Here is a 27,736-nt window from a genome sequence, read left to right as displayed (position 1 = left end):
ATTAATACAAATGATAATAAATTCAGTTTGAATTTAATACTAAATAAAAGTAATATGAGTTAAATGTAAAATAATAATAACATTTTACTATGTAAAAATAAAATTTTATAATTACATATAAAAAAATATAAACTTATAATAATAAATTAAATGTCAAAAAGCTTATAACCAATTAAGTTATTAATAAGCTCATGATAAATAATTAATATTTACATTCATTTTAAATATTACTAACTCAACTCTATTACTTGGGGTAAAAACTTAATATGGTCATGTAATTAATAATATATCAAATACAATATTTTGAAAATAAATTTTGAAGTATTAGGTAAATAATTTTTAAATTGCATATTATATTAGTTACTTCAAACTAGTTTAAAGATATAATTATTTTACTTAAACCTAGAAATTAAAAAAAATTAAATATATTAGTTATAGACATCTTTTTTTTTTCATAATATATATTATTATTGTCCATATTATTAAAATAAAAAAATTATTTTTTATTATTAAATTTTTTACAATTAATATTTAGATGTTGTAATTTTTAGATTTGATGGAAAATAAAATATATGTAAAATGAAAAGAAATAAATTATGCCAGAAATTTTATAGATATTATTTAATGGGCAAAATGATAAATCTCTATTCCTTCTTTCTTGCAGGCAAAGTTAGAATCTCAAATAAAAATTAAAAAAGAAAAACGAAAAAAAAGACCGCACAGTTTCCCCTTCCTTTGACAGCATTTCTTCAAAACAAAAATCCTCTTCTCCGTCTTTATAAAAGTTCAAACCGCCCCTTCCCTTCTCTAAAATCTTCTTTTACAGTCTCTCCCTCTCTCTCTCTCCTCTCCCTCTCTCTATTTTTCTTTCTTTCTTTCTTTCTTTCTTTCTTTCTGTCTTCCACAATGGCAGAGCACTTGACTCAACTCTGTCAATTTCTCTTCGAAGAGAAGCCATCGCCTAGCGATCTTACTCCCAGGCTCCGCTCGGACGATCTCATCAAGCTAGGGCTCGAACACTTCTATCTCATCCTCAAGAATGGCGTCTCACCGATCGGAGATAGCGGCAAACTAGGGTTGCATTCGTGGTCCGATTCGGAGATTCAATTTGTAGCTTCAATTGGCCACGCCATCACTTTACTTTCTCGATCTTTATCAGGTAGTTACCAAGACTGATCTTCTTTCACTGTTTCTCTATTTTTCACTTTTTTGTTTTGGTTTCTCTAAGTAGTTTAGCTGAAATGATAAATTTAAATTGGTTTTGGTTCTGAATACGAGGGAAGTGGTTTGCCGATTGTGGTAGATCAGCTTTTCTACTTATTTTCGCGTGTTTACTAAAAGATGCTAATCGAGAAGCACTTATTTTTTTATTCATCTCTACCGTTATTGTTTTTGAATTATATTATTTTTATCTGAGGAATTGCATGGTTGGAATGCTTCTGACATATCTGATAAAAACTTACGGTTTTCTTGTTTCGGAAGCAAGAGGCAAGCGTTTTCTTGACGGAAACCTTCAGTAATTCTTGATTGGGGATATTCAGTTGGTGTCCTTCCTTTATCCTTGTTTGTCATCTTTCATTTCTTGAGTGAGGGCCTAATTTTTTTCTTCGGCTGGGAAATAATTTCTTGTATCGAAGCGAGAAAGCAAAAGAAAATAGTAGAAGTTTTTATTATTTACTATATGAAAAAATATGTCTTATTAATAGAGAGATAAATTTCTGTTTTCTTATTGGATATGTGGATGTGTAATTATTTGTTTTTTGTTTATGTCAGTGGACCAAGTGGAACCCATAGTTGTTGCGGTTGTTCAGCAATTTCTTGAGTTTGCTGTTTGTTATTTGGAGAAGTTGGAGTTCTATGGTGATGATTTGAGCCTACAGGTTTGTATGTGTGCACTGTGTTTTTCTTTGTTTCCTTTCTTTTGGAGTCATTTTGATGGTGCACAGCAGTAGCTATAGATTTAACTTGCTATGTCAATTTTTTCTTGTAGTGTTATGATTTATACATTTATTTATTTATAGTAATCTTAGGATTTTTTATGATTCTCTTTTTCATATTAGATTTCTTTTCTTATTTGGTGTGGGATTATCTTGGAGGCTATCATTGTAATTCTTTAGGATGTATTAGTCATTGAATAAGATTATTTAGATAAAATTTCTTGATAACTTAGGTTATCTGATGCAATCAACCTAATATTTGATGCTGAAGGAATCCTCCGTTTGGCTTGATATTTAAGTAATCTTAGGTATCATATCTACTTTTAACCTCTAGTTTAGTAGGTCAATTATCTTTAATTTGTCCCATGTTGCATCCTGCAATGGATATTATTTATTTTTATATATGCTGGTTCTTGAATAAAATGGATTGCGGTTCTTGATAAGCTCAATACTAGTGATTACTTTTAGTTAATAGGTCGAATCGTGCTTTATCCCCAAGATTGTTGTGTGTTTTTAGGATGTTGAATGGCCAGCTTTTTTTTCTTTTTTTGCAATGAGATATGGCTCAAAGGCTTTGGACGTTTCATTTTGTTGTTGTGGGTTGTTCCTTTGATATTGAGACCTTTATATTTCCTCTATTTTTTGTGGGCTTGGTGATAGGAAAGAAGGTAGATAGAATATTGCTGCCCCGCGCCGGGGGGGTTGTTGTCTTATGTGTTCTTGTAATTTGAGGATTAAAGAAGCCTAGACATCACACCTAGCTTTCTTAGATATCGTACCTAAGAAGTTCTAGGTTTCACACTTAAGAGTTTAATTGTTTCACACAACCAGAAACTTGAAGACTTTGAAATATTATTAATACTTGAATGCTCCAATAAGTGAAATTACGAAGTTATTTGTAATAACCTCCAAATAATCTTTCCTAAATAGAATTAAAGTAAGAAATGTTAAACTATTAGAAGTAGGAATATTAATTTTGATAAGAATGAGAAACTAATACTAATAACATTAGGAATACTAATTTTAGTACAATAAGAAAATACTCATAAAAATGAAAATTCTAAGTTATTTTTTTTAAATAAGAAAATTCTGAATTATTAAAACTATAATAATACTCTTCAATAATATAGACTCCTAAATAGTATAGTAGTTTTACATTTAATATAGTTATAGTTTCTAAACTATTTATGAAATCTAGTGCTAGCCCATTCTGCATCATCTTGTGTTGTTGACAGAGAAAAATGCCAAAATTTTTAAGAATTTCTTTTTTTCCTTTGCTTGTTTAGGACAAGATGACTTCCTTTTTAGATTAAGGTGCATGTGCTTTTTAAGGTTTTGTTTTTGTCTATTCTTCATAGGAATTGGTAGGCTGTTCTTTCTTGAATTTGTGTGTTTACCTAGCCTCTGTCATTTTTTTTCCTTGGACAGCTAGTCCTCCATAGGTATTCCTTTTCTTCTATCTAACAATACTCCTTTTTTCCTAAAAAAACAATTATATATCCTTTTAGCAAATGAAAATTAGATTTCTATTAAGAAGAGCGTAGATATCTTGCTCCTCCTTTAACCTCCTTGCATGTATCTTTTTGTGTATAGTGTTAGGAGAAATCACTTAATAATTTCCTGATTAATTGGAGGGTGAATGGGGGGACAGATTTTCCCGGTCAATTTGGAGAACAACAGGTCCACCCAAAAGTGCTTTTTTTTTGCATGGGAAGCTGGAAGAGAATGTATCTTAACCATTGATATGTTGATGAGGAGAGGTAGAATTGAGGTTAATAGATGCTATTTATGTAAACGGGCAACGGAAACATGTAAACACTTACTTCTTTAGTGCCCGGTGACCTATAGCTTGTGGTCTATGGTCTATGATTTACTCGGGATTTCTTGGGTTATTGTAGGGTCTGTCAAGGATGAGTTATGGGCTTGGGGTAACTTATGTAATCAATGAAAATTTGCTAAAATTATTCTTTTGACTTTGTTTTGGGTTGTTTGGAAAGAAAAAAAATTATAGAGCTTTTGAAAGGATAAAAAATGATTTCCACAATTTAAAGGATTGGTGGTTTCATCATTTTGGGTATAGCTCATTGGGTCGTGATTTATATAAGGTGAAAGATTTTGGGTATATTGTTGATATTTTAACTAACATGTAAATCCTGTGTAAATGGGTAGTACCCCCTTGATACCTTGATTTTAATACATTTGATCCTGTTACTTTAAAAAAAAAAAAAACAGAAAAAAGAAGTACCATATACAGGCACCAATGAGTTCTACTCGAGAACATTTGCAAGAGATGAGAAATCAGAAGATAATCAAGATCCCTAGTTATTAATCATAAATCATTGGCTTTCGTGTCACAAAATTCTTATGGAACCTGACTACATCTCTAATTTTATTTAGAGTAAATGTCCTCATAAACTCTTTTCTTCTTAAACAATATGAAGTTTCTCCTAGATTTATACTCTGGACCCACCCATGTGCAAATATCATCTGCAACCGATTTGGAAACAATCCAAGACTGATTGAGAAGACTCAAACACGAAATCCCACAACCTTCGAGCCTCTGAGCACAATATGGAGAGATGGTTTGGGGATTCAAACCTTGTAAGGCATAATGAGCAGTTATTGAAATAATTACCCCCCCCCCCCCCAATCATTAGGTTGTTCCAATTGAGCATTTTATGCAATTGTCTCCTGAATCTGTTATATGTTGTTTATCATTTTATTTGTGCCGTGTCCTGGTTTGTGATTGTAAAGACACTGATAGTTTTGAATTTGTACCAAGATTGATAGTATTTGTTATTTTTTTTTAAAAAAGATTGATAGTGTTTGTTGGGGGGGGGGGGGGGGGGGGTTGGGATTGTATCCATGCTCTTGTCCTTGCCTCTATTATATTTTACAATTACATTTAGGTATATAACATTTCATATGGATTAAAATCTTCTGAATTTTTATTCATTTATTTTAGTTGTAATTAAAGGAATCACCTACGCCTAACTTATATTGGAAAGAAAAATTTTTAAGGAAAAAGTACAAGATTTGGCTTACCTTGAATTCTTTTTCTGTTTATCTTGAGAGAAAAGACAGTTCATTTAAAGGCCCAAACCGGGTGCTATCAGTATACAATTTAATTATATACAAGAAAATATTTGTTGAAAGCTTCTCCAAGGCCTCCTAGTTCTTCCCATGAAAAGAAGATTTTCTCAAATAAAATATAGAGGGTCTGGAACCATACTCATAGTACTATGAAAATTAGAACAAATATCCTCTAGCTTTTATACTCTTTTTGCTCATATGACCCAGAAAATGGCTGAAGGTATGAGTTGAATTATCTTCTTTGGCCCTTTTTTTTCTTGAAATAAATCTCCTTTGGCTCTTTATTATTGTGCCAAGCCCAGCACTCAGAAACCATTAAGTCCCCAAGGCCTTGCCAATATTGAGATAACTAAGGGCCCATTTCAGAAGAACTAGGTTACTTGACATCACAAAAGTAAGTAATTTGACATCCCTTGTGTTTAAGATTTACTGAGATGTACATGTTAAACTCTTGACGACTTATGATTTTAGCCATCCAATTATGTTTTCAGACCAACCCTACACCCAATAGGGAGATATTGAAGGAGAAAATTTGATGTTTTCTTGCACTAATTTGGCAGATTCTTGGCATCTCTGCATTAGTGATAAGCGGATATTGATCAAGAAAAGCTACAAATGTGTCTCTATCTCATTCTACATGATTTTGGAGATTGACGACCTATTTATTTAATTTGCTGCATCTAGAGAGAGAATCTTGGACTGATAAGGTCCTGTTAATTCAATTTTTTTTTTGTTTCTTTTGGAGTTTATCTTTAGCCTTTAGGCAAGAGGTCTAGCCTAGTGAAGTAATTCCTCTATGTTAGGAAAGTCCTAGTGATTCAGTGGAAATCGTTTGATGTGGTTCTTGAGAGTCTCTTTGATTCATGGAAGAGAAGCATAGTTTTTGCATATCATTCTATCCCCTCAACCTATTAGTGGTTATTTAAGTCCTCATGTGACTTTTTCATATTCAAATGGTTGACACTTTGGAACAAAAAAATTACAGAAAGATGGAAAAGAGTTATCTTTGCAGTTAGCTAAGAACAGATTGCACATTGATTTTGAAACTCAATGAAGAAAATGAAGAAGAATAGACATGCTCTTGAAGGAACAAAAGTTGATGGATTGTGGTAGCCTTTTGGTGGTGGCACAACTCTTTGGATTTGATACTCAAAGAGAGATGATGGAACTAGTTTTCAAACTATTGCATGCTTGCTTATGGCCTCATATTTTTTTTTGGTTAGATGGTTTAAATAAGAATAGATTAAAGACCTATAGAAAGGAGGATTGTAAGGCCACATTTGATAGTCTTGAGAGTAGTACTAATAGCTTAATTGATCGGTGGATACACTTGTTTGGTCGATTTTGTTAGGTCGTAACATCATTAATGATGGAAATTTTGGGGATGTCATTGATACACTAACTTCATCATAAATATTTTTGTACATGGGTAGTACCTCTGTTTTTTTGGTACCTTGTGAATAATACTTTGCTCTTTTTATTTAAAAACAAGAGGTCACACCTTACTGATTCTCTCTACTGCTTTGATCCTTTTCCCAAGAAAAATTCAAATTCAAAATTCTTGAATTCTGAAAGGTCTAAGGAAAAAGTGTCACTGATAAGTTTCTTCATAGTGTCAATTCTTAGTGGGTTAGGATTCTTATCTCAGACTTTCAAGCCCAACCTTGAAGCCCATGTCCTATAAGCCCCAGTTCTCATCAGAGGAGAAACAAAAATGGGTGGAAAGATTTGGGCCTAATGCAATTAGCTTTCGAACCAGATAGGCGTAAATGTATTAATAGGATGAGTTTTCTATTAATAAAGGTATAAAGTGTCAAAAACATTTTCTTCGATTGAGAGTGAGCCTTTGCCTTAGGGTATTTGGAGCTCTATTGAGTTAGACAAGTCTAGTTGGACTGTTTGGACCTTTTCAGGGATAGGGTATGATTGTTACCTAAAATTACTCCACTCCCAATTTTGTAATGCTGCAAAGCTAAAAGATGAGAAGGTCAAGAGGGAAGTCTAGGGCAATTTGGATAGGTTAGAAATTGTAAAGCAGTTGCACAAGGATTCTTGTTGATGGCTGAGAATTTGAAGGTGACATCCCAATTGGGATTGCTTCTTTGTGTGTGGGAATAAAAAATATTTTAGAGTGGGTTTTGAGGCAGATGAAGAAGGTCGCTATGTTGTTTAGGATTCACTTTCATGGCAGTGAAGAAGTGTTGGTATCATTTAGCTATTGAAACAAGCCAATCACGAGAAAAACATGGTGTCGTTCTCTACTCCTAGGAAAGGCAAAAATGGTAGAAGCAAGGAACTGAAAAGGCTATTGTCCTCTGGTCATTATGAAAAGGGGGTTAGAGGACCAGAGGAAAGATTGGTTGGGCAAAGAGTAATTGGCTTAAATGCTGACAATATAAATAAAGTTATACGTTGAAAAGTCTAGGAGAGTGTGAATGATATAAGAAAGAGGTAAGACATCAAAGAGGAGGGGGGGCGGAGAGAGGAGGAGAGGGGGGTCCTCTGCCTCTAAGCGATGAAGATTGAGGTTATGATTGACAACATGGTTGGTAGTTTATGGGGTAGAAGCAAAATTGGGTGTTATGATCATATGACTTAAGTGCCATATGTTGTTTTATGGCATGATAAGGTCTTTGAACCTCTTGAAAGGGAACTTATTTCTTGCTGATTTTCAATTGGAATCATTCTACTTGGGTGTTTTTGAGTGTTTACAGTACCAACAGCCTTTATGTGGGAGGATTTGGGAGGTGAGGGAGAGATGAGGAGAGGCAGAATGAGAATCAGATGATCAGTGGATGATTAGAGGGGATTCCAACATGATCTAAGCAAACCATGATCTAGTGATTTTTTTTTCTTTGTCTTCAATACACAAGTTCAACAATGTCATTGACAATATTAACCTAATGGATTTTCTCTCGATCAAGGGTGGTGGACTTGGTCAAACATGAGAGATGATCCAATTTTTTCAAGGATTGAAATATTATATGTTTACACCACTTTTTAGAAAAACAAACCAAAGATTCTTCAATGTCTCTTTCCTTAGGTTTTATCGAATCACTCCCTTGTCTTGATGTTGAAGGTGTTAAAGGGGACTTAAATCCTTTTAAATTGGAAAGCATGTGGCTCAAAATAAAAGGCTTTGATTCTCTGTTTAATTCTTCGTGGATTAAGTTTGATTTGGATGGTATTGCCAGTTTCAAAGTGGCTTAGAAGTTGCAGCATCTGAATCCATAGGGAAACAATGGAGTAAGGAGCTTTTCAGCATCTTTGAGGTTGAGAATGATTCGTTGTTGAATGACACTGGTTCCCTAATAGAAAGGAGTCCAAGCAAGGTTTTTCTTGTGATGAGAGAAGGAGCTTGGCTAAGCTAGGACTCTCTAATTTATTGATTCTTAGAACTTTCTTAGAAGGAAAAATTGAGGGTGAAATGGATCAAGGAAGAGGATTGTGACACAGGATATTTTCATGAATCTCTTCAGGTGCAACCTATTGATGATGATTTAAAAGAAGTAGTCACGATCTTTTCAGGGCTTTTCTCTAAGCCTGGTTGCATTTAAACCTCGATGGGTTGAATCTCTCTTATCGCAGGATAACAAGTGATGGCTGGAAAGAGGGTTTGATGAGGCTGGAGTTTTTGCCTTGCTGTCCAAATGCAGTGGTGAGAAGGTTGTGGATCCCGAAAGTATCTTTATGGCTTTTCACTAACAAAGTTAGGAATTGGTCAGGGCTGATATTCTCAAATCCATTTGATGAATTTTCCTTAATGATAATTTTTTATGGTCAGTCCCGATGCATCATTTTGGTTCTTATCCTCAAAATCTGCTCGTTAATGATCGGAAACATTTTAGACCTATTAGGTTGGTTAGGTGTGTGTACAAATTGATTGCAAAGTTTTTGGCTCTTTGGCCCAAAAATTTAGTTTTCAGTGTTGTTGAGGAGTTGCAAGTAGCCTTTGTACATGGTAGATAGATTTGGATATCGTATTTATGGCCAATGAAATGGTTGGTGTTGTCGGAAAAGGGGCAGATGGGAGTTTTGTAAGTTGAATGTGGAGAAGGCATATGATCACGTGGCTTGGGACTTCTTGATTTTGTATTGACTTTTTTCTTTTCTCTATTTTTTAATATACTTTAGTTCTTTTACCTCTCTGGGATAACTAGGCTGTATTTTCCGTTTCTTTATCAAATACATTTCTTTTTGTATAACAAATATGTTTCCTAAATTTATGAACAATGTTTTTTGTCGATGCAATTTTTATCTTTTTGTTTTCCCCACTGAAGGTGTTAAAATCTTCCATTTCTAGTTGTGCGGAATTTGGTGATGGTGTTGGTTTGGCTCTACAATATTGTTTCATGTTCTATTTGTTAATGTTATGTGCAGTTCAGAGAGGTGCCTACAGCCTTTGCATGATAAAACTACTATTTGAAATTGAAGTTGTTTTTTTTTCCCATTCAAATTTCTGGTATGTTAAGCTTATGATCATGTCCCTGCTCTGTTTTAAAATTGTGTTGAGAATATGTTGTTCCTTATATTATGGTGGGATTTGTTGTGGAAAGCCTTGTTGACAGTTGTTGCCGTATGCTTGTTTATCTCAGAATAACATGATAGCACATTTGGAGGTAGCTGTTGTTGATGGAATGGAGAAAGTAGCTGATCTACTATCCCCAGGCTCTGTAAATACCATTAGAGACTTGTGTCCACTGGATTCTAGTCATTTTGGAAGTATTGTGTTGGACAACTACATAAAATGTAGTTTTCAAGGTATTTTTGTTATCATATACTTAATGAACTCCTCCATTGTATTTTTCTGGATATTTTTGTGCCAATGATATGCTCTCTTTTCTGGGTAGGTATTGAGTGCTCAAAAGAAGAGAAACCAGTGAATCAGTTCTTGATGACATTAGCGTCTGAATGCTTGCAACTCGATAGGCCGGTGTCAGGGTTAGGCGAACCCTCATACCACCAAGATATGAGCAATTTGGTTTTTCTATCCCAGCACTGGGCAGTTGCTCATGTAGAATGTATACAGCGTTTGATTTTGTTATGCAAAGAACTGCTGAAATTTCCAGATACATTTGATGAGAAGATGGTTGGTTCAAATTTTCTCAAGAGACTGTCCTCAAGTTTAAGGATTTTAAAGTTGCTTGGAAGTCTTGCACGAGACTACCCATACATAGAAAAGGACATCACATTGTTACAGGCAGTTGCTTCATTTGCTGATGTATTGCCTGCATTGTTTGGACTTGAATTTGAATTTGCAAATCATGCTGCTGTTGAGGGTAGTTTTGAGAGTCTTGTTTTGTTGTTATTGGAAGAATTTCTTCATCTTGTTCAAGCCATTTTCTGCAACAGCAGCGTTTTTCAGAATATTCAAGCATGCATAGTAGCTTCTATAATGGCCAAGTTGGATTCTCATATATGGAGATATGACAACTCTGCTTCTAATGTAAGGACTCCATTAGCTTACTTCCCCCGCACTGTCATTTATTTGTTGAAACTCATCCAGGATCTTAAGAGACAGAAATATCGGGCCCACGAGCTGAAGGAGTTTGGCATAGAAAGTGGCAGTTTTCCTGATTTGTCACTGGATTTTGTTTCGTGCCATGTGCGCCATGAAAGAGTTACCTTGCTGAAGTGGTTCACAGTTGAAGAATTACTAAGTATGGTATTTCCTTTGTCAAGTCATTGGGTGGACGATCTTATGCATCTTACTTATTTCCTTCATTGTGAAGGAGTAAAATTAAGGCCAAAAGTAGAGAGATCATATACCAGTTCTGGAAAAGTTAATAGTTCCGCAGAAGCAGAAAACCAAGTTTGTCATGAAGATGATGCCCTCTTTGGCAATCTTTTCTCTGAAAGTGCTCGCTCTCTTGGTTCTGCAGATGCGTACGATCAGCCACCTGTTGCTGTCAGTTCTAGCTCGAGCAATTGCAATTTGCCAATTCAAGCTGGGGCAGAACTTCTGAGCTTTCTTAAAGTGTGTATTTTCTCTCCTGGATGGGTTTCTTCCATTTATGAGGATGGCTGCAAAAACCTGAGTGGGAGTCATGTTAATATTTTGCTTTCTCTGCTCAGTTGTCAGAGCTGTTTTGGAGAGATTTCTTCTGATAGTTGTGCATCAGGGCATGAAGTGGGAAGTATTGGTCATATGCATGGACTTTGCTTTGAACTGTTGCACAATCTTCTCACAGGCAATGCCTTGTGTGTGTCACTTGAAGAATACCTTGTCCAGCGCATTCTTAATGTGGAAAATGGCATCTACATTTACAATGATCAAACTTTAGCTTTGCTGGCTCACACTCTCTTCTGTAAGGCAGGTTCTGCCGGGGAGCAGTTAAGAGCCAAAATTTATGAAGTGTTTGTTAGTTTCATCATTGAGAAGGCTAGATTTGTATGTTCCAACTGCCCTAGCCTCAAGGAGCTAGTGGGTTCTCTTCCATCTACATTTCACATTGAGATTCTTCTTATGGCATTCCATTTATCATCTGAAGGAGAAAAGGCAGCATTTGCAAACTTAGTATTTTCTTCTTTACGAACTATTGATCTTCCTTCAGTAGATTACGACAGCCAACAGTTGTCATGCTGGGCTCTATTAATTTCAAGGTTGATATTGCTGCTTCGCCATATGTTATTTTACTCACAAACTTGTCCTACATCATTGCTTCTAGATTTGCGTTCAAAGTTAAGGGAAGTCTCAGTGTTTGGATATCATGTGCCGGGCAATGTTAGTGATCATTTGTCTTCATGGGCAACAACTGTATCAAAGGACATATTTGGTTCATGGTTTGAAGCAGATCCTCTTGTCGGTAGCCTGGTTAATCAGTTGATTGACATTGCTGCCTTTTCTCCTGTGCCAACCAGAGATAAACTTGCTATCAAAACCTTGGGCTTGAGTTTAGATGACATATATTCAACCTTTTCCTCCCTTCTGGGGTTGTGGAAAGGAAGAAAAGCAGCAACAGTGGAGGACCTTATCATGGAAAGATACGTTTTCATGCTTTGTTGGGATATTCCTTCCATGGATTCTTCATTGGATCATCTGCTTTCTCTATGGAATGATACCCAGAGTCTGGATATATCTAATATGGAACAGTTCTTTTACTTTAGTCACTCACTTCTGGGCTGTCATGATGCTATTGGAAGGGGCTTTGACAGTGCAAATATTTTAATGGGAGTGCTAGATTCTCTGTGTGCCATCCACATGCCTGAGGGCATTGAGGAATTGGGATGGGATTTTTTGAGAAATGGATCATGGTTATCTTTTGTACTTTTCTTCTTGAATATGGGCATCTGGAGATATTGCCATAAGAATGCACTCCCTATATCTTGTCCATTTTGGGTACGAAACACAACTAGAGATGATCAATATGTCATTGCTGCAGAAGGCACCATTGCCAGCTTAATTGAGTCCGGTGCTACTGCAAGGTTATTGAGGAATTTGTCATCTTTGCTGAACAGATGCTTGGATGCTTATCAAAAAGCTTTCCTTGCTACCATAAGTGTCGGACAGTGCAGTGCTAATAGGTTTTCTTCTCTCCTGCTTCTCAAACATTCCAATTTTGAGAGAAGTATGCAGAATGAACTCCTTGAGAAGAATGGCATTAACTCTTTCCCAATTGAGTCTATTATTAACTTAACAAGGTTGGATGCGGTTGTTGACAAAAGAGCTTCAGGCATTTTGCAAAAGGTGTTTTGGGAATTTATGTTGCATGGTTTTCCTTCTCATCTCCAGACTTCTAGTGGGATCATTTTTTCTTGTATCTTAAGCATAAGAGGAATCATTTCGACTGTAGAGGGGCTGCTCAAACTAGGAGCATTAAGAGAAAATGTTTCCATGGAGACTGAGGTACTTCGTCAAATTCTAGATTCTGTGATGATCATTAAATTTGATCAGATTCTGCAAAACCTTCACGTGCAATGTGAAGCAATTTCTAACTGCTTGTGCGCTGGATTGGAACTGCCAGATTTTACTGAACTGTTCCTGATGAAGCACATGGAAGGGTTTCTGAGAGATATGAATGCTGGTGTGATGAGTAACAGTAGCATTCTTGAATGGGTAATTGACAAGATTGTTGACACAATGGATGCCCTCAGAAAAGACCCTTCAAAGTCTATAATCTTCAAATTTTATCTTGGGTTAGATGACGTATCTGAACATGTCAAGGAATTCTATGGGTTACAACGTGGTGATTTGTTGGCTCTGATTGATTCGCTGGAGACTTGTTCCTCTGAATTAGTGAACGTGAAGGTGCTTAACTTCTTCATTGATATTTTATCTGGGGAGTTATGTTCAGATCTGAGACAAATAATACAAAATAAATTCCTTGAGATGAATTTGCCAACCTTGTCTAAATGGTTGGAGAAGAGGCTACTAGGTTTCACTATGGAGGTATCAGATGTGACCAAGTGTGCAAAAGGAAATTCTGTGCCTGTCCGAGAGTCTACGATGAGTTTTGTTACATGTCTTGTATCTTCATTTTCTGATAGCCAATCAAGAGAACTACACAATCATATGCTTGAAGCTGTGCTACTCTCTCTTGATACTGCCTTTCTGCTATTTGATTTTCATATTGCCAAATCCTATTACCATTTTGTTGTACAACTTTCGAGAGGGGAGAATATGATGAAATCACTTTTAGAGAGGACTGTGATGCTGATGAACAAGTTAACTGGGGATGATCGTCTGCTTCCAGGGTTGAAATTTCTCTTTGGCTTTCTTGGCACTGCATTGAGTGATGGTGCCTCTTTTAAGAGTAACGTGGAGCAGTCTTCTTTGAAGCCTTTGTCTAGCAAGAGTCCTGCAGTTGGCCATATGGCTTCAAGGTCAGTAGGGTCAAGGAAAAATTCTGAGACCACAGTTCCCTCTGCAAATCAGGAAGGAGGATCTGGGTCACTTGAATGTGATGCAACTTCTGTAGATGAAGATGAGGATGATGGAACATCTGATGGTGAGGTAGCAAGCTTAGATAAGGATGAAGAAGAGGATACTAACTGTGAAAGGGCCCTTGCTTCCAAAGTTTGTACCTTTACTTCCAGTGGTAGCAATTTCATGGAACAACACTGGTACTTTTGTTATACTTGTGACCTGACAGTATCAAAAGGATGTTGTTCAGTCTGTGCGAAAGTCTGTCATCGTGGTCATCGTGTTGTTTATTCTCGCTCAAGTCGTTTTTTTTGTGACTGTGGAGCTGGCGGTGTTAGGGGCAGCAATTGTCAGTGCTTGAAGCCTCGCAAATACACTGGAAGTGACAATACAGCCAGCCGTGGTGCAGCTAATTTCCAGTCTTTTTTACCCTTCACAGAAGATGCTGATCAGCTGCAAGAGAGTGATTCAGATCTGGAGGAAGATGTTATTACAGATATGGAGAATTCATTCAGACTATCTATACCAAGAGAACTGCAAGATAGGATACCAATGTTACTTAAAGAGCTTGATGTTGAGGACAGGGTGCTGGAACTTTGCTGTTTATTGCTCCCTTCTATAGCTAGCAGAAGAGAATCTAATCTTTCAAAAGACAAGAAAGTTGTTTTGGGAAAGGACAAGGTGCTTTCTTACGGTGTCGACCTCTTGCAGTTGAAGAAGGCATATAAAAGTGGGTCATTGGACCTCAAGATAAAGGCAGATTATTCAAATGCAAAAGAGCTTAAATCTCTTTTAGCTAATGGTTCACTTGTCAAGTCTTTGCTCAGTGTCAGTGTTCGAGGTCGACTTGCAGTCGGGGAAGGTGATAAAGTTGCTATATTTGATGTTGGACAATTAATAGGACAAGCAACTATTGCACCTGTGACTGCGGACAAGGCCAATGTTAAACCTCTATCAAGAAATATCGTTCGCTTTGAAATTGTTCATCTTGTTTTTAATTCAGTTGTGGAGAACTACCTTGCTGTGGCAGGTTTTGAAGACTGTCAGGTCCTTACTGTGAATCCTCGTGGTGAAGTGACTGATCGCCTTGCCATTGAGCTTGCTCTACAAGGTGCATATATTAGACGGATAGATTGGGTTCCTGGTTCGCAGGTTCAGTTGATGGTGGTTACTAATAGATTTGTTAAAATATATGATCTCGCCCAGGACAACATTAGTCCTATGCACTACTTCACATTGCCAGATGACATGATTGTTGATGCGACTCTTTTTACAGCATCTCAAGGAAGGTTGTTTCTTCTTGTCCTTTCAGAGAATGGGATCTTATTTAGGTTTCAATTGTCAGTTGAAGGTAATGTGGGAGCCACGGTTTTGAAGGATATTATTCAGATTAAGGGCCGAGAAATTCATGCAAAGGGCTTGTCATTATACTTCTCTTCGACGTATAGGTTGCTGTTCCTGGGTTATCAAGATGGCACTTCTTTGATGGGTCGGTTAGGTCCTGATGCAACATCTCTAACTGAAATATCTTGTATTTTTGAGGAGGAGCAGGACAGTAAGCTGAGACCCAGTGGATTGCATCGTTGGAGAGAATTGCTGGCTGGCAGCGGATTGTTTGCTTGCTTCTCCACAGTGAAATCCAATGCTGCATTTGTTGTATCCGTTGGTGCTGATGAGTTGTTTGCACAGAACTTAAGACATGCAGCTGGGTCAACATCTCCTTTAGTTGGGATAACTGCTTACAAGCCTTTATCAAAAGACAAGGTCCATTGTCTAGTTTTACATGATGATGGCAGTCTTCATATATACTCTCATATCCCAGTGGGAGCTGATGCTAGTGCTGGTGTGACAGCTGAGAAAGTTAAAAAGCTGGGTTCTAATATCCTCGATAAGGCTTATGCTGGTATAAAGCCAGAATTCCCTCTTGATTTCTTTGAGAAAACTGTTTGCATCACATCGGATGTCAAACTTGGTGGTGATGCCATCAGAAATGGTGATTCTGAAGCCGCTAAACAGAGCTTAGCATCTGAGGATGGCTTTTTAGAGAGCCCCAGCACTGCAGGATTTAAGGTATTACTGCTATGGGCTTTAACTATTTGGATGCAATCATTGCTTTGTGGCCCTAAGCCATCTCATATGTGGGCTTGAACTGATTTAATTTCTGTCATTTGTCTGTCGGTGAATGCTTGTAATTAGCATAATTTTGTTCCTTTCTCTTATCTTTTTATGCATTTATCACGTTTTCTACATTACATCATTAATTGTGGAAAATATTACTTTTTGGAGGCTCAGTAGAGTTCTTGCATTGAATCAAGGTCTATTATTTTCGTCATCTCGGATTGGTGTTCTTAGTTATATGGTTTATCTGTTTTTTCTTTTTTCAGATATCTGTCTCCAATTCAAACCCTGATATTGTCATGGTTGGTTTCCGTATCCATGTGGGTAACACATCAGCAAACCATATACCTTCAGAGATTACCATTTTCCAGAGGGTGCTTAAGTTAGATGAGGGCATGCGTTCCTGGTATGATATACCATTTACAGTTGCTGAATCACTTCTTGCTGATGAAGAGTTTATCATCTCGGTTGGGCCGACCTTCAATGGCACTGCATTGCCTAGAATAGATTCACTTGAAGTCTACGGCCGAGCTAAAGATGAATTTGGTTGGAAGGAGAAAATAGATGCAGTTCTGGATATGGAAGCTCGGATGCTTGGATGCAATTCATTGCTTGTGGGGTCTCGGAAAAAATGTCGGTCAACGCAGCCTTCTTCTATTCAGGAGCAGGTGGTAGCAGATGGTCTTAAGCTTCTTTCAATGGTTTACTCACTGTGTAGATTGCAAGAAGAGGAAGATAAACTGGAGCTTAGTGAACTCAAGTGCAAGCAGCTATTAGAAACAATATTTGAAAGTGACAGGGAGCCCTTGATCCAGGCTGCGGCTTGCCGTGTCTTGCAGGCTGTCTTTCCTAAGAAAGAGATTTATTATCAAGTAATGAATCCAAACCCACCCTCCCCCTTCCCTCCCCCCCCCCCCCCAATAGAGTCATATCTATCTTGGGCAGGAATAGTATCTCTTTTGTAGGTTAAGGACACCATGTGGCTTCTTGGTTCCTTTATCTTCTTATCTTATTGATGTTTTGGTTATGTAGTTGTGTCCATCTCAAGCACTAATAGTATCTCCTTTGTAGGTTAAGGACACCATGCGGCTTCTTGGGGTCGTCAAAGCAACTTCTGCTTTATCTTCAAGGCTGGGAATTGGTAGCGCAGGGAGCTGGATTATTGAAGAGTTTAATGCCCAGATGCGTGCAGTATCTAAGATTGCATTGCACCGTCGATCCAATTTGGCTGTTTTCTTGGAGATGAATGGTACTGTTACTGCCCCCTGCCTTTGTATGTTGATCTGTTTGTTTGTCTGGAACGGATTCCTACCCATGTTTGTTACTATTTAACATTATTATCTTGGTTTTTTGGAAATATCTCTTATGGCCAATTTGGCTGCCACACAACTGAGTTTTTGTAGTTACCATTTAACATTATTATCTTGGTTTTTGGAAAAATCTCTCATGACCAATTTGGCTGCGACACAACTGAATTTTTGTTGTTACTATATAACATTATTATCTTGGTTTTTAGAAAAATCTCTTGTGGCCAATTTGGCTGCCACACAACTGAGTTTTTGTTGTTACTATTTAACATTATTATCTTGGTTTTGGAAAAATCTCTTTCGGTCAATTTGGTGGGTTGGTGGTAATTCAGTTAGAAAAGTTATATGTATTGATACTAATATAACAAATAGAATTAGGAATTAGCTAAGAATGATATGAAGAAATGAATCTGTTAGAGAAATGGTGAATTAGGTTAAAAGGTATAATAGCCAATTATACCTTATACAGTGAATAAGGTTAAAGGGTATGAGAGTAAATTGTACTTTATGTAATTAATTGTAATTAATTAATTATTTTCTTCTCCGTCCTAGGAAACATTTACATATAGAGTTCTAATATTCAATAAAAAAGTTCTCACCTTAGCTGTAAAGCATATTCGGTCTGCATTGGAAGAATAGGGAAAAAAAAACCTAAAGGGGCCAGCCACTACCGACGATCACCAGTAACAACCAAACTGGCCTTCATTGCTGATGCCAGAACCTTTAGCCGCATTGCCAGATGTAGCCGCACCGTGGACAGACTCAGCCGCACTACTAGACGCAGCAAGGACTAGACCAGATGTGTCCCTCCCTGCACCATCATCACATGTTGCGACGCCATCTATCGTGACCTGATGTAAACGTGACTGTTCATGACTAGACGCAGCCGCTAGATGCAGCTGCAACGCTATATATTGCGATGTGGCTCTGTCACGAGACACGAGACATACAATACTCGCTCTCTATACCACCTCCTTTAGCCTCTGTTCAGGTGTGCAACTCACGAGACATACAATTCTTGTTCTTAATCGTTCCCACCTCTCATGTCTCTAAACAAGATTTTGGCCAAGGTTAGTGCCCCAAGTGGCAAGGTCGTAGCTGCGGCTTAGTCTAGATCCAAGTTCATTCGCCCAAAGTTACGGATTCCCTCCTCACGTAGCCATTTGTATTCTTGGTAAGGATCCATCCGGTCATTTTTTTTTCAACCATAATTACCATACAATTCGTGAAGGATATTGAAGATAACATCCTAGAATATTAGAGCACATTCCTACATGAAAAATCCCATCACCAAGTTCAACCATTGCAGATAGCCTATCGCTTTAGACAATGGCCCCACGTTTGATGCTTCGGATGAAGAGGATTCTATGGTTATGATATGGTTATAGAACTCCATGGCTCTAGAAATAAGTAAGATTGTGGTGTTCTAGCCCATCGCAAAAGAGCAATAGAGGACATGGTTATAGAACTCCATGGCTCCAGAAATAAGTATGATCGTGGTGTTCTAGCCCACCGCAAAAGTAATATAGGACATGGTTATAGAATTCCATGGCTCCAGAAATAAGTAAGATCGTGGTGTTCTAGCCCATCGCAAAATCAATATAGGATGCAATTAGCAAAACCTACTTTAAAATCAAGAACGTCATACAAATTTATGATCTGATGGTCAAGACATGATCTATCAAACAAGGAAAAAGTAAAGATGTAACCATGCTTAAGAAATTTATAGAAAAAGACCATGCATGTCAATTTCTGGCAGGATTAAATCCTGAATATGATCAAGTATAAGTTCAGATCTTGGGGGAGAAAAGATATTGGTAAAGGAGGAAATGTCATTGCTTAATGAGGTCATTCCATTGTAACAACAGAAGAGAGTAAAAGACGGGTTATGCTAGAATCTCATCCTGCAGATAATTTAATCTTGATCTCATGAGGTTCCAAACCCCACTAGCAAACAAAGAAGGTGAGTCACTTTGAGAACTCAACCCTAGGAATAAATAGTAGAGACAATCTCTGATATACTTTTTGCCAACATACCAAAGAAAAGTGCAGTGTTCAAGTCCAGTGGTTCAAGTAAAGAGTGGGGATACAAAAATACATCACTAGAGATTCCCAAACAGGTTCATGTCAGTGACCAGCAAGAAAACAAAACACTTGTTAGTCTCATTGCTTCTAAATGGATGTGGGGTTGTTTGGATGACCTTGAAAAGCACACGGGTACAGGTGTAAAAAAAAACTCATATATTCATTTCTTCTCTAAAAAAGGAGAGAAACTTGATCTCTAGGTCCTAAAATGTGTATTTGTCGGATGTTCTCTCTCTCCAAAGGGTTCAAATGTTACTAGCTGCCTATTCAAAAAAATGTGTTTATGGATGTTAAGTTTGTTGAATAAAAATCCTACATCACCGAAGCTTACCTTTTGAATGAGCCTATATTAGAAAATAAAGATACAAAATTCTTAATAGACTTTGTCCTACCACTATTGCCACAACCCTAACATCATCATCATAAGAGAACTTTCAAAATCTACCAGGACATTCACTAACTCAAGAGATCATATAAGACCCTAAGTTTTCTCTAGTGTATATAAGGAGGAAGATGTCGAATACTAAGTGGTTCAAGAATATGACTTTGATCTTGGAATTAAGGTAAGTTCTAGAAAACTTATATAGTCCGATAATGATCTACCTATTGCACTTCATTAACATACAAGAGAATACACTGAATACCTTTTTTTATTCTATCGCACAGTTAGTGTTATTTGATAAGTGTTTATCATCACATAAAAATTTCCTTATAAATTTAAATATTGAGTCTATTCTTAACACAATATCCGAGATATTATCTTGTAAAAAACAGAAAAATGTTATAAATGTAGAAATGTAAACACTGAAAAAAAACCAGACATGGAAATGGGGGATCTATCCAAAGACAAGAAACCAGTGATATGCAAATAGATCTTTACAATCAAATATAAAACAAATGAAACAATTTGAGAGATATAAAATGAGATTGGTGACAAAGGATTATACACAGACATATAAGATAGATTACTAGGAAATGTTTGTACCAGTAGCCAAGATTAACACTATGCAAATCTTATTGTTACTAGCTATTCACTAAATTGACAATTATGATAATTTGATGTAAAAAATGTCTTCCAGCATAAAGATCTAGAAGAAGAAATCTACCTGGATATTGCACTAGGTTTTGATAAAGAAATAGGAAGAAATAAAGTGTGTAATCTAAAGAAAGTCTTGTCCATACTCAAGCAAGCACTAAGAACATAGTTTGGCAAGTCTGCAAAGGTGATGATGGATTTAGAATTTAAGTAGGCTTAAAGAGATCATACTCTATTTATCAAGCACGTAGAAACAAGAGGAGTCGCAGTTTGCTTAATATATGTTGATGATATTATCATAACAAGAGATGATGAGAAAAAAAACTTAATACTAGAATGGTGTTTTGTAAAGGAATTTGAGATCAAGAAACTTGATAGCTTGAAACATTTTCTAGCAATTGAAGTTGTCTATTCAAAATTTAGAACTTTTATTTCTCAATAGAAATACATTCATGACTTATTGAGGGACTCTGCTAAATTAGCATGCAAACTAGATAGTACTTATATTGATCCTAATCATAAACTGCCAAAAGCAGAAGAAGATACACTAATAGACAAAGAAATATATTAGATTACTTGAGAGATTGATACGCATATCCCACACGAGACCATATGTTACCTATGCAGTGAGTGTTATAAATTAATTCATACATAGTTTGAAAAAAGTGCACCTATAAACAGCATTCAAAATATTACATTGCCTAAAAGGATCACTTGAAAAAGGAATTGTGTTCAAGAAGAGTGATGAACTGCTCCTAGAAGCTTATATTGATATGGATTACGCAGGGTCAATTGTAAAGGTCTATCACAAGATATTGTACTTTATTTGAGGTAACCTAGTCACCTGGAGAAATAAGAAGTAAAATGTAGTTGTGAAATTAAATGTAAAATGAGAATTTCAAGTAATGTCTCAAGGGATATGTGAACTAATATGGATAAGAAAAAGTTTGGAAGATCTTGGAGTCAAGAGGGAAAACTCAATGCGGTTATACTGCAACTACAAGTTAGCCATACGTATTGCACAAAATCCGATGCAAAATCTCCAGACATATTAATGTAGATAGATATTTTATCAAAGAAAAACTTGATAGTAGTCTAATACAACTATACATGCTTATAAATTTTCAACTGGTAGATGTATTGACTAAAAGTTTAAGTAATCCAGTATCCCTAACTCTTATTGGCAACTTAAGGATGAACAACATTTATATCCCAGCTTGAGGGGAAGTATTAGAGATGACAGATTAGGTCAAAGGGTGTAATAATCAATTATACCTTATGTGATTAATTAGATTAAAGAGTATAACAGTAAGTTACACCTTATATAATTAATTGTTTTTTGTTTTTGTCCAAGAAAACATAGGGCTGTAATATCCAATAAGTTATATATCAACCATTCTTGACAGAATCAAATTGGACTTAAGTTCTTTGATCTGTGGACAAAGTATTTAATTGCTTGATGACAATTCGGCCTGGTAGTTGCTTGTTATTATATTTTGAATTATTTGAGATTAATCTTTACTGTACTTTTTAATACAGGTTCAGAAGTGGTTGATGGGCTTATGCAAGTCTTGTGGGGAATTTTGGAATTAGAGCAACCTGATACTCAAACTATGAACAACATTGTGATGTCCTCTGTGGAGCTTATTTATAGTTATGCTGAATGTCTGGCTTCACACGGAAAGGATGCAGGGAGCCATTCCGTAGCTCCTGCTGTTACAATATTGAGAAAACTTCTTTTCTTCCCTAATGAGGCTGTTAAAACTTCCAGCAGGTACTTTTTGTCCTATGTGCGCAATTTCTTGATTGTGTTTTTATTGTGTTAACTAATAGTTCTTTGCAGCTTGGCAATATCATCAAGATTGCTCCAGGTCCCATTCCCAAAGCAAACTATGTTAGCGGCAGATGATGCGGTAGAAAATGCGGTATCTGTCCCTATGCCGGTGAGAGCAGCTGGCAGATATACACAAGTGGTTGAAGATGATTCTATTACTTCATCTGTTCAGTACTGTTGTGATGGTTGCTCCACCGTTCCAATACTAAGGCGGAGATGGCATTGCACTGTTTGTCCGGATTTTGATTTATGTGAGGCATGCTATGAAGTGTTAGATGCAGATCGGCTTCCCCCGCCCCATTCTAGAGATCATCCAATGACCGCAATCCCAATAGAAGTGGAATCATTAGGTTCTGATGGTAACGAAATTCACTTCTCCACAGATGAAGTAAGTAATTCAAATTTGCTGCCAGTCACAAATGATGGTAGCGTGCAAAATTCTGCGCCTTCAATTCATGTCTTGGAACACAACGAATCTGGAGATTTTTCAGCTTCATTAACTGACCCAGTTTCAATATCTGCTTCAAAACGAGCAGTGAATTCCTTGATTCTCTCTGAGCTTCTTGAACAGTTGAAAGGATGGATGAGGACAACATCTGGAATTCGAGCTATTCCTGTTATGCAATTATTCTACAGACTGTCATCTGCAGTTGGTGGGCCTTTTATGGACAGCTCAAAGCCTGGAAACTTAGATCTAGAAAAGTTAATTAAATGGTTTTTGGATGAAATTGATCTCAGTAAGCCTTTTGTAGCTAGAACTAGATCTTCTTTTGGGGAAGTTGCAATTTTAGTCTTCATGTTTTTTACATTGATGCTTCGGAATTGGCACCAACCTGGCAGTGATAGTGCTGCTCCAAAACCAAGCGGAAATATGGATGCATCTGATAAAGTCATTCTCCAGAACTCTACTTCCAGTTCTTTCAAGTCTCCCTCAGATGATCAAGATAGAACTGATTTTGCATCCCAGCTACTTCGGGCTTGCAGTTGTCTCAGGAACCAAGCTTTTGTTAATTATCTGATGGATATTTTGCAGCAGTTGGCACATGTGTTCAAGTCCCCTGCTGCTAGTTTTGAAAATTCACATGGTCCAAATGCTGGCTCTGGATGTGGGGCCCTTCTAACAGTCCGAAGAGACTTACCTGCTGGGAATTTTTCTCCATTCTTTTCAGATTCTTATGCGAAAGCTCATCGTGCTGATATATTTATGGATTATCATAGGCTACTATTGGAGAATACTTTCCGTCTACTATATACCTTGGTAAGGCCTGAAAAGCAAGACAAGAGTGGGGAGAAAGAGAAGGTTTACAAGATATCTTCAGTTAAGGATTTGAAGTTAGATGGGTATCAAGATGTCCTCTGCAGCTACATAAATAATCCACATGCAACATTTGTTAGAAGATATGCAAGGAGACTTTTTCTTCATCTCTGTGGAAGCAAAACTCACTACTATAGTGTTCGAGATTCTTGGCAATTTTCAAGTGAAATGAAGAAACTCTACAAACATGTTAATAAATCTGGTGGTTTTCAAAATCCTGTTCCGTATGAAAGAAGTGTTAAGATAGTGAAGTGTCTGTCTACGATGGCTGAAGTAACTGCTTCACGGCCTCGAAATTGGCAGAAGTATTGTGTAAGGCATGGAGATGTTTTGCCTTTTCTTCTGAATGGAGTATTTTATTTCTGTGAAGAGTCTGTTATCCAGACTCTAAAACTTCTAAATTTAGCTTTCTATTCAGGAAAGGATATGAGCCACACTTTACAGAAGACTGAAGTAGTGGATTCAGGAACAAGTTCAAACAAATCAGGCACACAGTATATGGATTCAAAAAAGAAGAGGAAAGGTGAAGATGGAAATGATTCTGGTTCGGAAAAGTCATATTTGGATATGGAAGCAGTTGTTGATATTTTCGCTGACAAAAATGGAGATGTCTTGAGACAATTTATTGATTGCTTTTTACTTGAATGGAATTCAAGCTCTGTGCGTGCAGAAACCAAGTATGTTCTTTGTGGGCTGTGGCATCATGGGAAGCAATCATTCAAGGAAACCATGTTGACAGCTCTCTTGCAGAAAGTTAAATGCTTGCCAATGTATGGTCAGAATATTGTTGAGTATACTGAACTTGTTACCTGGTTGCTTGGGAAGGCTCCCGATAATGGTACAAAACAACAGAATGGTGAAATTGTGGACCGTTGTTTGACCTCTGATGTAATAAAGTGCATTTTTGATACAGTTCATTCTCAAAATGAGCTTATAGCTAATCATCCAAATTCCCGCATATACAGCACTCTGAGTGGTCTGGTGGATTTTGATGGTTACTATCTTGAGAGTGAGCCTTGTGTTGCCTGTAGCTCTCCAGAGGTGCCTTACAGCAGAATGAAATTAGAAAGTCTGAAGTCTGAGACGAAGTTTACTGACAACCGCATCATTGTGAAATGCACTGGAAGTTACACCATCCAGACTGTGACCATGAATGTTCATGATGCTCGTAAATCAAAATCAGTAAAAGTCCTGAACTTGTATTACAACAATCGACCCGTGTCTGACTTGTCAGAGCTAAAAAATAATTGGTCTTTGTGGAAGCGTGCAAAGAGTTGTCATCTTGCTTTCAACCAGACTGAGCTCAAGGTGGAATTTCCAATTCCAATAACCGCATGTAACTTCATGATTGAGCTGGATTCATTCTATGAAAATCTTCAAGCCTTGTCTCTTGAGCCATTGCAATGCCCACGCTGCAGTCGACCTGTCACTGATAGGCATGGAATTTGCAGCAATTGCCATGAGAATGCATATCAATGCAGGCAATGCCGGAACATCAATTATGAGAATTTGGATTCTTTCCTTTGCAATGAATGTGGATATAGCAAATATGGTCGTTTTGAGTTCAACTTCATGGCAAAGCCTAGTTTTACATTTGATAACATGGAGAATGATGAAGATATGAAAAGGGGATTGGCAGCAATAGAATCTGAATCAGAAAATGCTCATAGGAGATATCAGCAACTTCTTGGCTTCAAGAAACCCCTTCTCAAGATTGTATCAAGCATTGGCGAAAATGACATGGATTCACAACAGAAGGATTCAGTGCAACAAATGATGGTTTCTATGCCTGGACCTTCATGCAAGATAAACCGCAAGATTGCACTTCTGGGTGTCCTATATGGCGAGAAGTGCAAAGCTGCTTTTGATTCTGTCAGCAAAAGTGTGCAGACACTGCAAGGGCTCCGTCGGGTTTTGATGAATTATTTGCACCAGAAACACTCGGATAATTTGGTTTCTGCTTCAAGATTTGTAGTTTCCAGGTCTCCAAATAATTGCTATGGTTGTGCTACTACTTTTGTGACACAATGTCTTGAGATACTACAGGTGCTATCAAAGCATCCAAATTCTAAGAAACAAATTGTAGCTGCTGGTATCTTATCTGAGTTGTTTGAAAATAATATTCATCAAGGTCCAAGAGCAACTCGTGTGCAAGCAAGGGCAGCTCTCTGTGCATTTTCTGAAGGTGATTTTAACGCAGTTGCTGAGCTGAACAATTTGATACAGAAGAAAGTTATGTACTGCCTTGAACACTATCGCTCCATGGATATTGCACTGGCCACCCGTGAGGAACTGTTATTGCTTTCAGAAGTGTGTTCCTTGGCGGATGAACTCTGGGAGTCAAGGTTGCGTGTTGTTTTCCAATTGCTTTTTTCTTCTATTAAATTGGGTGCCAAGCATCCTGCTATATCAGAGTATATTATTCTTCCTTGCCTGAGGATTATATCTCAGGCGTGTACTCCTCCAAAGCCTGATACAACAGATAAAGAGCAAGGTGTGGGAAAATCAGCTTCTTCTACACAACTAAAGGATGACAATTGCTCTAGTATATCTGGATCTCTAGGTGGTATTGCTCTTAAATCTGTCACTGAATCTTCGGAGAATAGTTGGGATGTTTCTCATAAGGCTCAAGATATCGAATTGCTAAGTTATTCAGAATGGGAGAGGGGAGCATCATATCTTGACTTTGTTAGAAGACAATACAGAGTTTCTCAGGCTGTTAAAGGCAGTGGCCAGAGGTCTCGAACTCAAAGAATTGATTACTTGGCTATCAAATATGCTCTTAGGTGGAAACGCCGTGTTTCAAAAGCAGCTAAAAGCGACTTACAAGCGTTTGAGCTCGGTTCATGGGTTACAGAACTTGTTCTGAGTGCTTGTTCTCAATCTATTAGATCAGAAATGTGCATGTTAATCAGTTTACTCTGTGCTCAGAGTTCGACAAAACGTTTTCGGCTGTTAAATTTGTTAATGGGTTTGTTGCCAGCGACTCTTCTAGCTGGTGAAAGTGCTGCTGAATATTTTGAATTGCTAGTCAGGATGATTGACTCAGAAGAGGCTCGTCTTTTCTTGACTGTAAGGGGCTGTCTAACAATAATTTGTAAATTAATTACCCAAGAGGTGGGTAATATTGAATCTTTAGAAAGGAGTCTGCATATTGACATTTCCCAAGGGTTCATTCTCCACAAGCTCATTGAGCTTCTTGGCAAATTCTTAGAGGTCCCCAATATCAGATCCAGGTATCACCACTACACTGCTAGTTCTTGTTCTGTTTCTGATGGTTGTATCTCTTAATCTTTCAAATAATTGGATTTGTGATGCCAGGTTTATGCGAGACAATTTGCTGGCTGAAGTTTTAGAAGCCCTTATTGTCATTCGTGGGTTGATAGTGCAGAAGACAAAATTAATTAGTGATTGCAATCGGCTTCTAAAAGATCTTCTTGACAGTCTTCTGCTTGAAAGCAGTGAAAATAAACGGCAGTTCATCCGTGCCTGTATTTGTGGTCTGCAAACGCACAGGGAGGAGAGGAAAGGAAGAACTTGTTTGGTATGAGGAAATTCCAAATATCTGTCCTGTTTTACTGCAACTTTTTTATAGCCAATGGAACTTTTTTATTTGAAGTCTTCAACTCGGTTATTTACCTTCCACATATCCTCAAGAGATGGATGTTTTTAGTTTCTAAGATGTCTCATTCTTGGTGGCTGTTTGATTAAGGTTCCCACGATGAATTAGATGGTCACTTGCAGTACATTGTAAAATAAGAAAGAAAATCTGCCATTTCTTTTGCTCTCGATAGTGTTTGAGATCAGCTAAGGAAAATTTTGACACCTAAAAAGTATTAATAGTGTTGGCATAAATTTATTTTGTGCGGTAACAATATATATATCTATCATATTTATTTTGAAATTTAGCTCAGCTCTTTGACCTTCACATAGCAGTAGGAGATGCTTTAAATTTCTAGGATGTATTAGGCTGTTGTTTAGGTTCCTAAGATGAGGCCCGTGCAGTATATTCCAAAACAAGAAATGACGCCCAACATATGAATAGAAATGTTATCCAATAGCCATCTTAACCAATATTCCAAAGCTTTAGTTTATTGTAACTAGGACCCAATATTATAATTAAACTCTAAACACACAAATAGAATTTA

General features: G+C 37.1%; 1 protein-coding gene across 1 annotated transcript in view; it reads left to right on the top strand.

The window, feature by feature from the left end:
• Window positions 1-759: 759 nt before the first annotated feature.
• BIG (auxin transport protein (BIG)) overlaps window positions 760-27,736 on the top strand; it is a 31,808-nt gene continuing 4,831 nt past the window's right edge. Inside the window, exons 1-9 of the mRNA XM_088216788.1 lie at window positions 760-1,159; window positions 1,774-1,880; window positions 9,626-9,791; window positions 9,881-15,963; window positions 16,278-16,883; window positions 17,083-17,260; window positions 21,979-22,213; window positions 22,283-26,824; window positions 26,910-27,132. Of these exons, the coding sequence (XP_088072914.1) occupies window positions 907-1,159; window positions 1,774-1,880; window positions 9,626-9,791; window positions 9,881-15,963; window positions 16,278-16,883; window positions 17,083-17,260; window positions 21,979-22,213; window positions 22,283-26,824; window positions 26,910-27,132 (12,393 nt within the window). The 5' untranslated portion in view covers window positions 760-906. The remainder of the gene's footprint in view (window positions 1,160-1,773; window positions 1,881-9,625; window positions 9,792-9,880; window positions 15,964-16,277; window positions 16,884-17,082; window positions 17,261-21,978; window positions 22,214-22,282; window positions 26,825-26,909; window positions 27,133-27,736) is intronic.

The sequence above is a fragment of the Carica papaya genome, chromosome 1 (genome assembly GCF_054855325.1).
Source record: "Carica papaya isolate Zhongbai chromosome 1, ASM5485532v1, whole genome shotgun sequence".
Taxonomy (NCBI): Eukaryota; Viridiplantae; Streptophyta; class Magnoliopsida; order Brassicales; family Caricaceae; genus Carica; species Carica papaya.
Note: the sequence above shows the minus strand (reverse complement) of the source record. Positions and strands in the feature narration are given on the sequence as shown.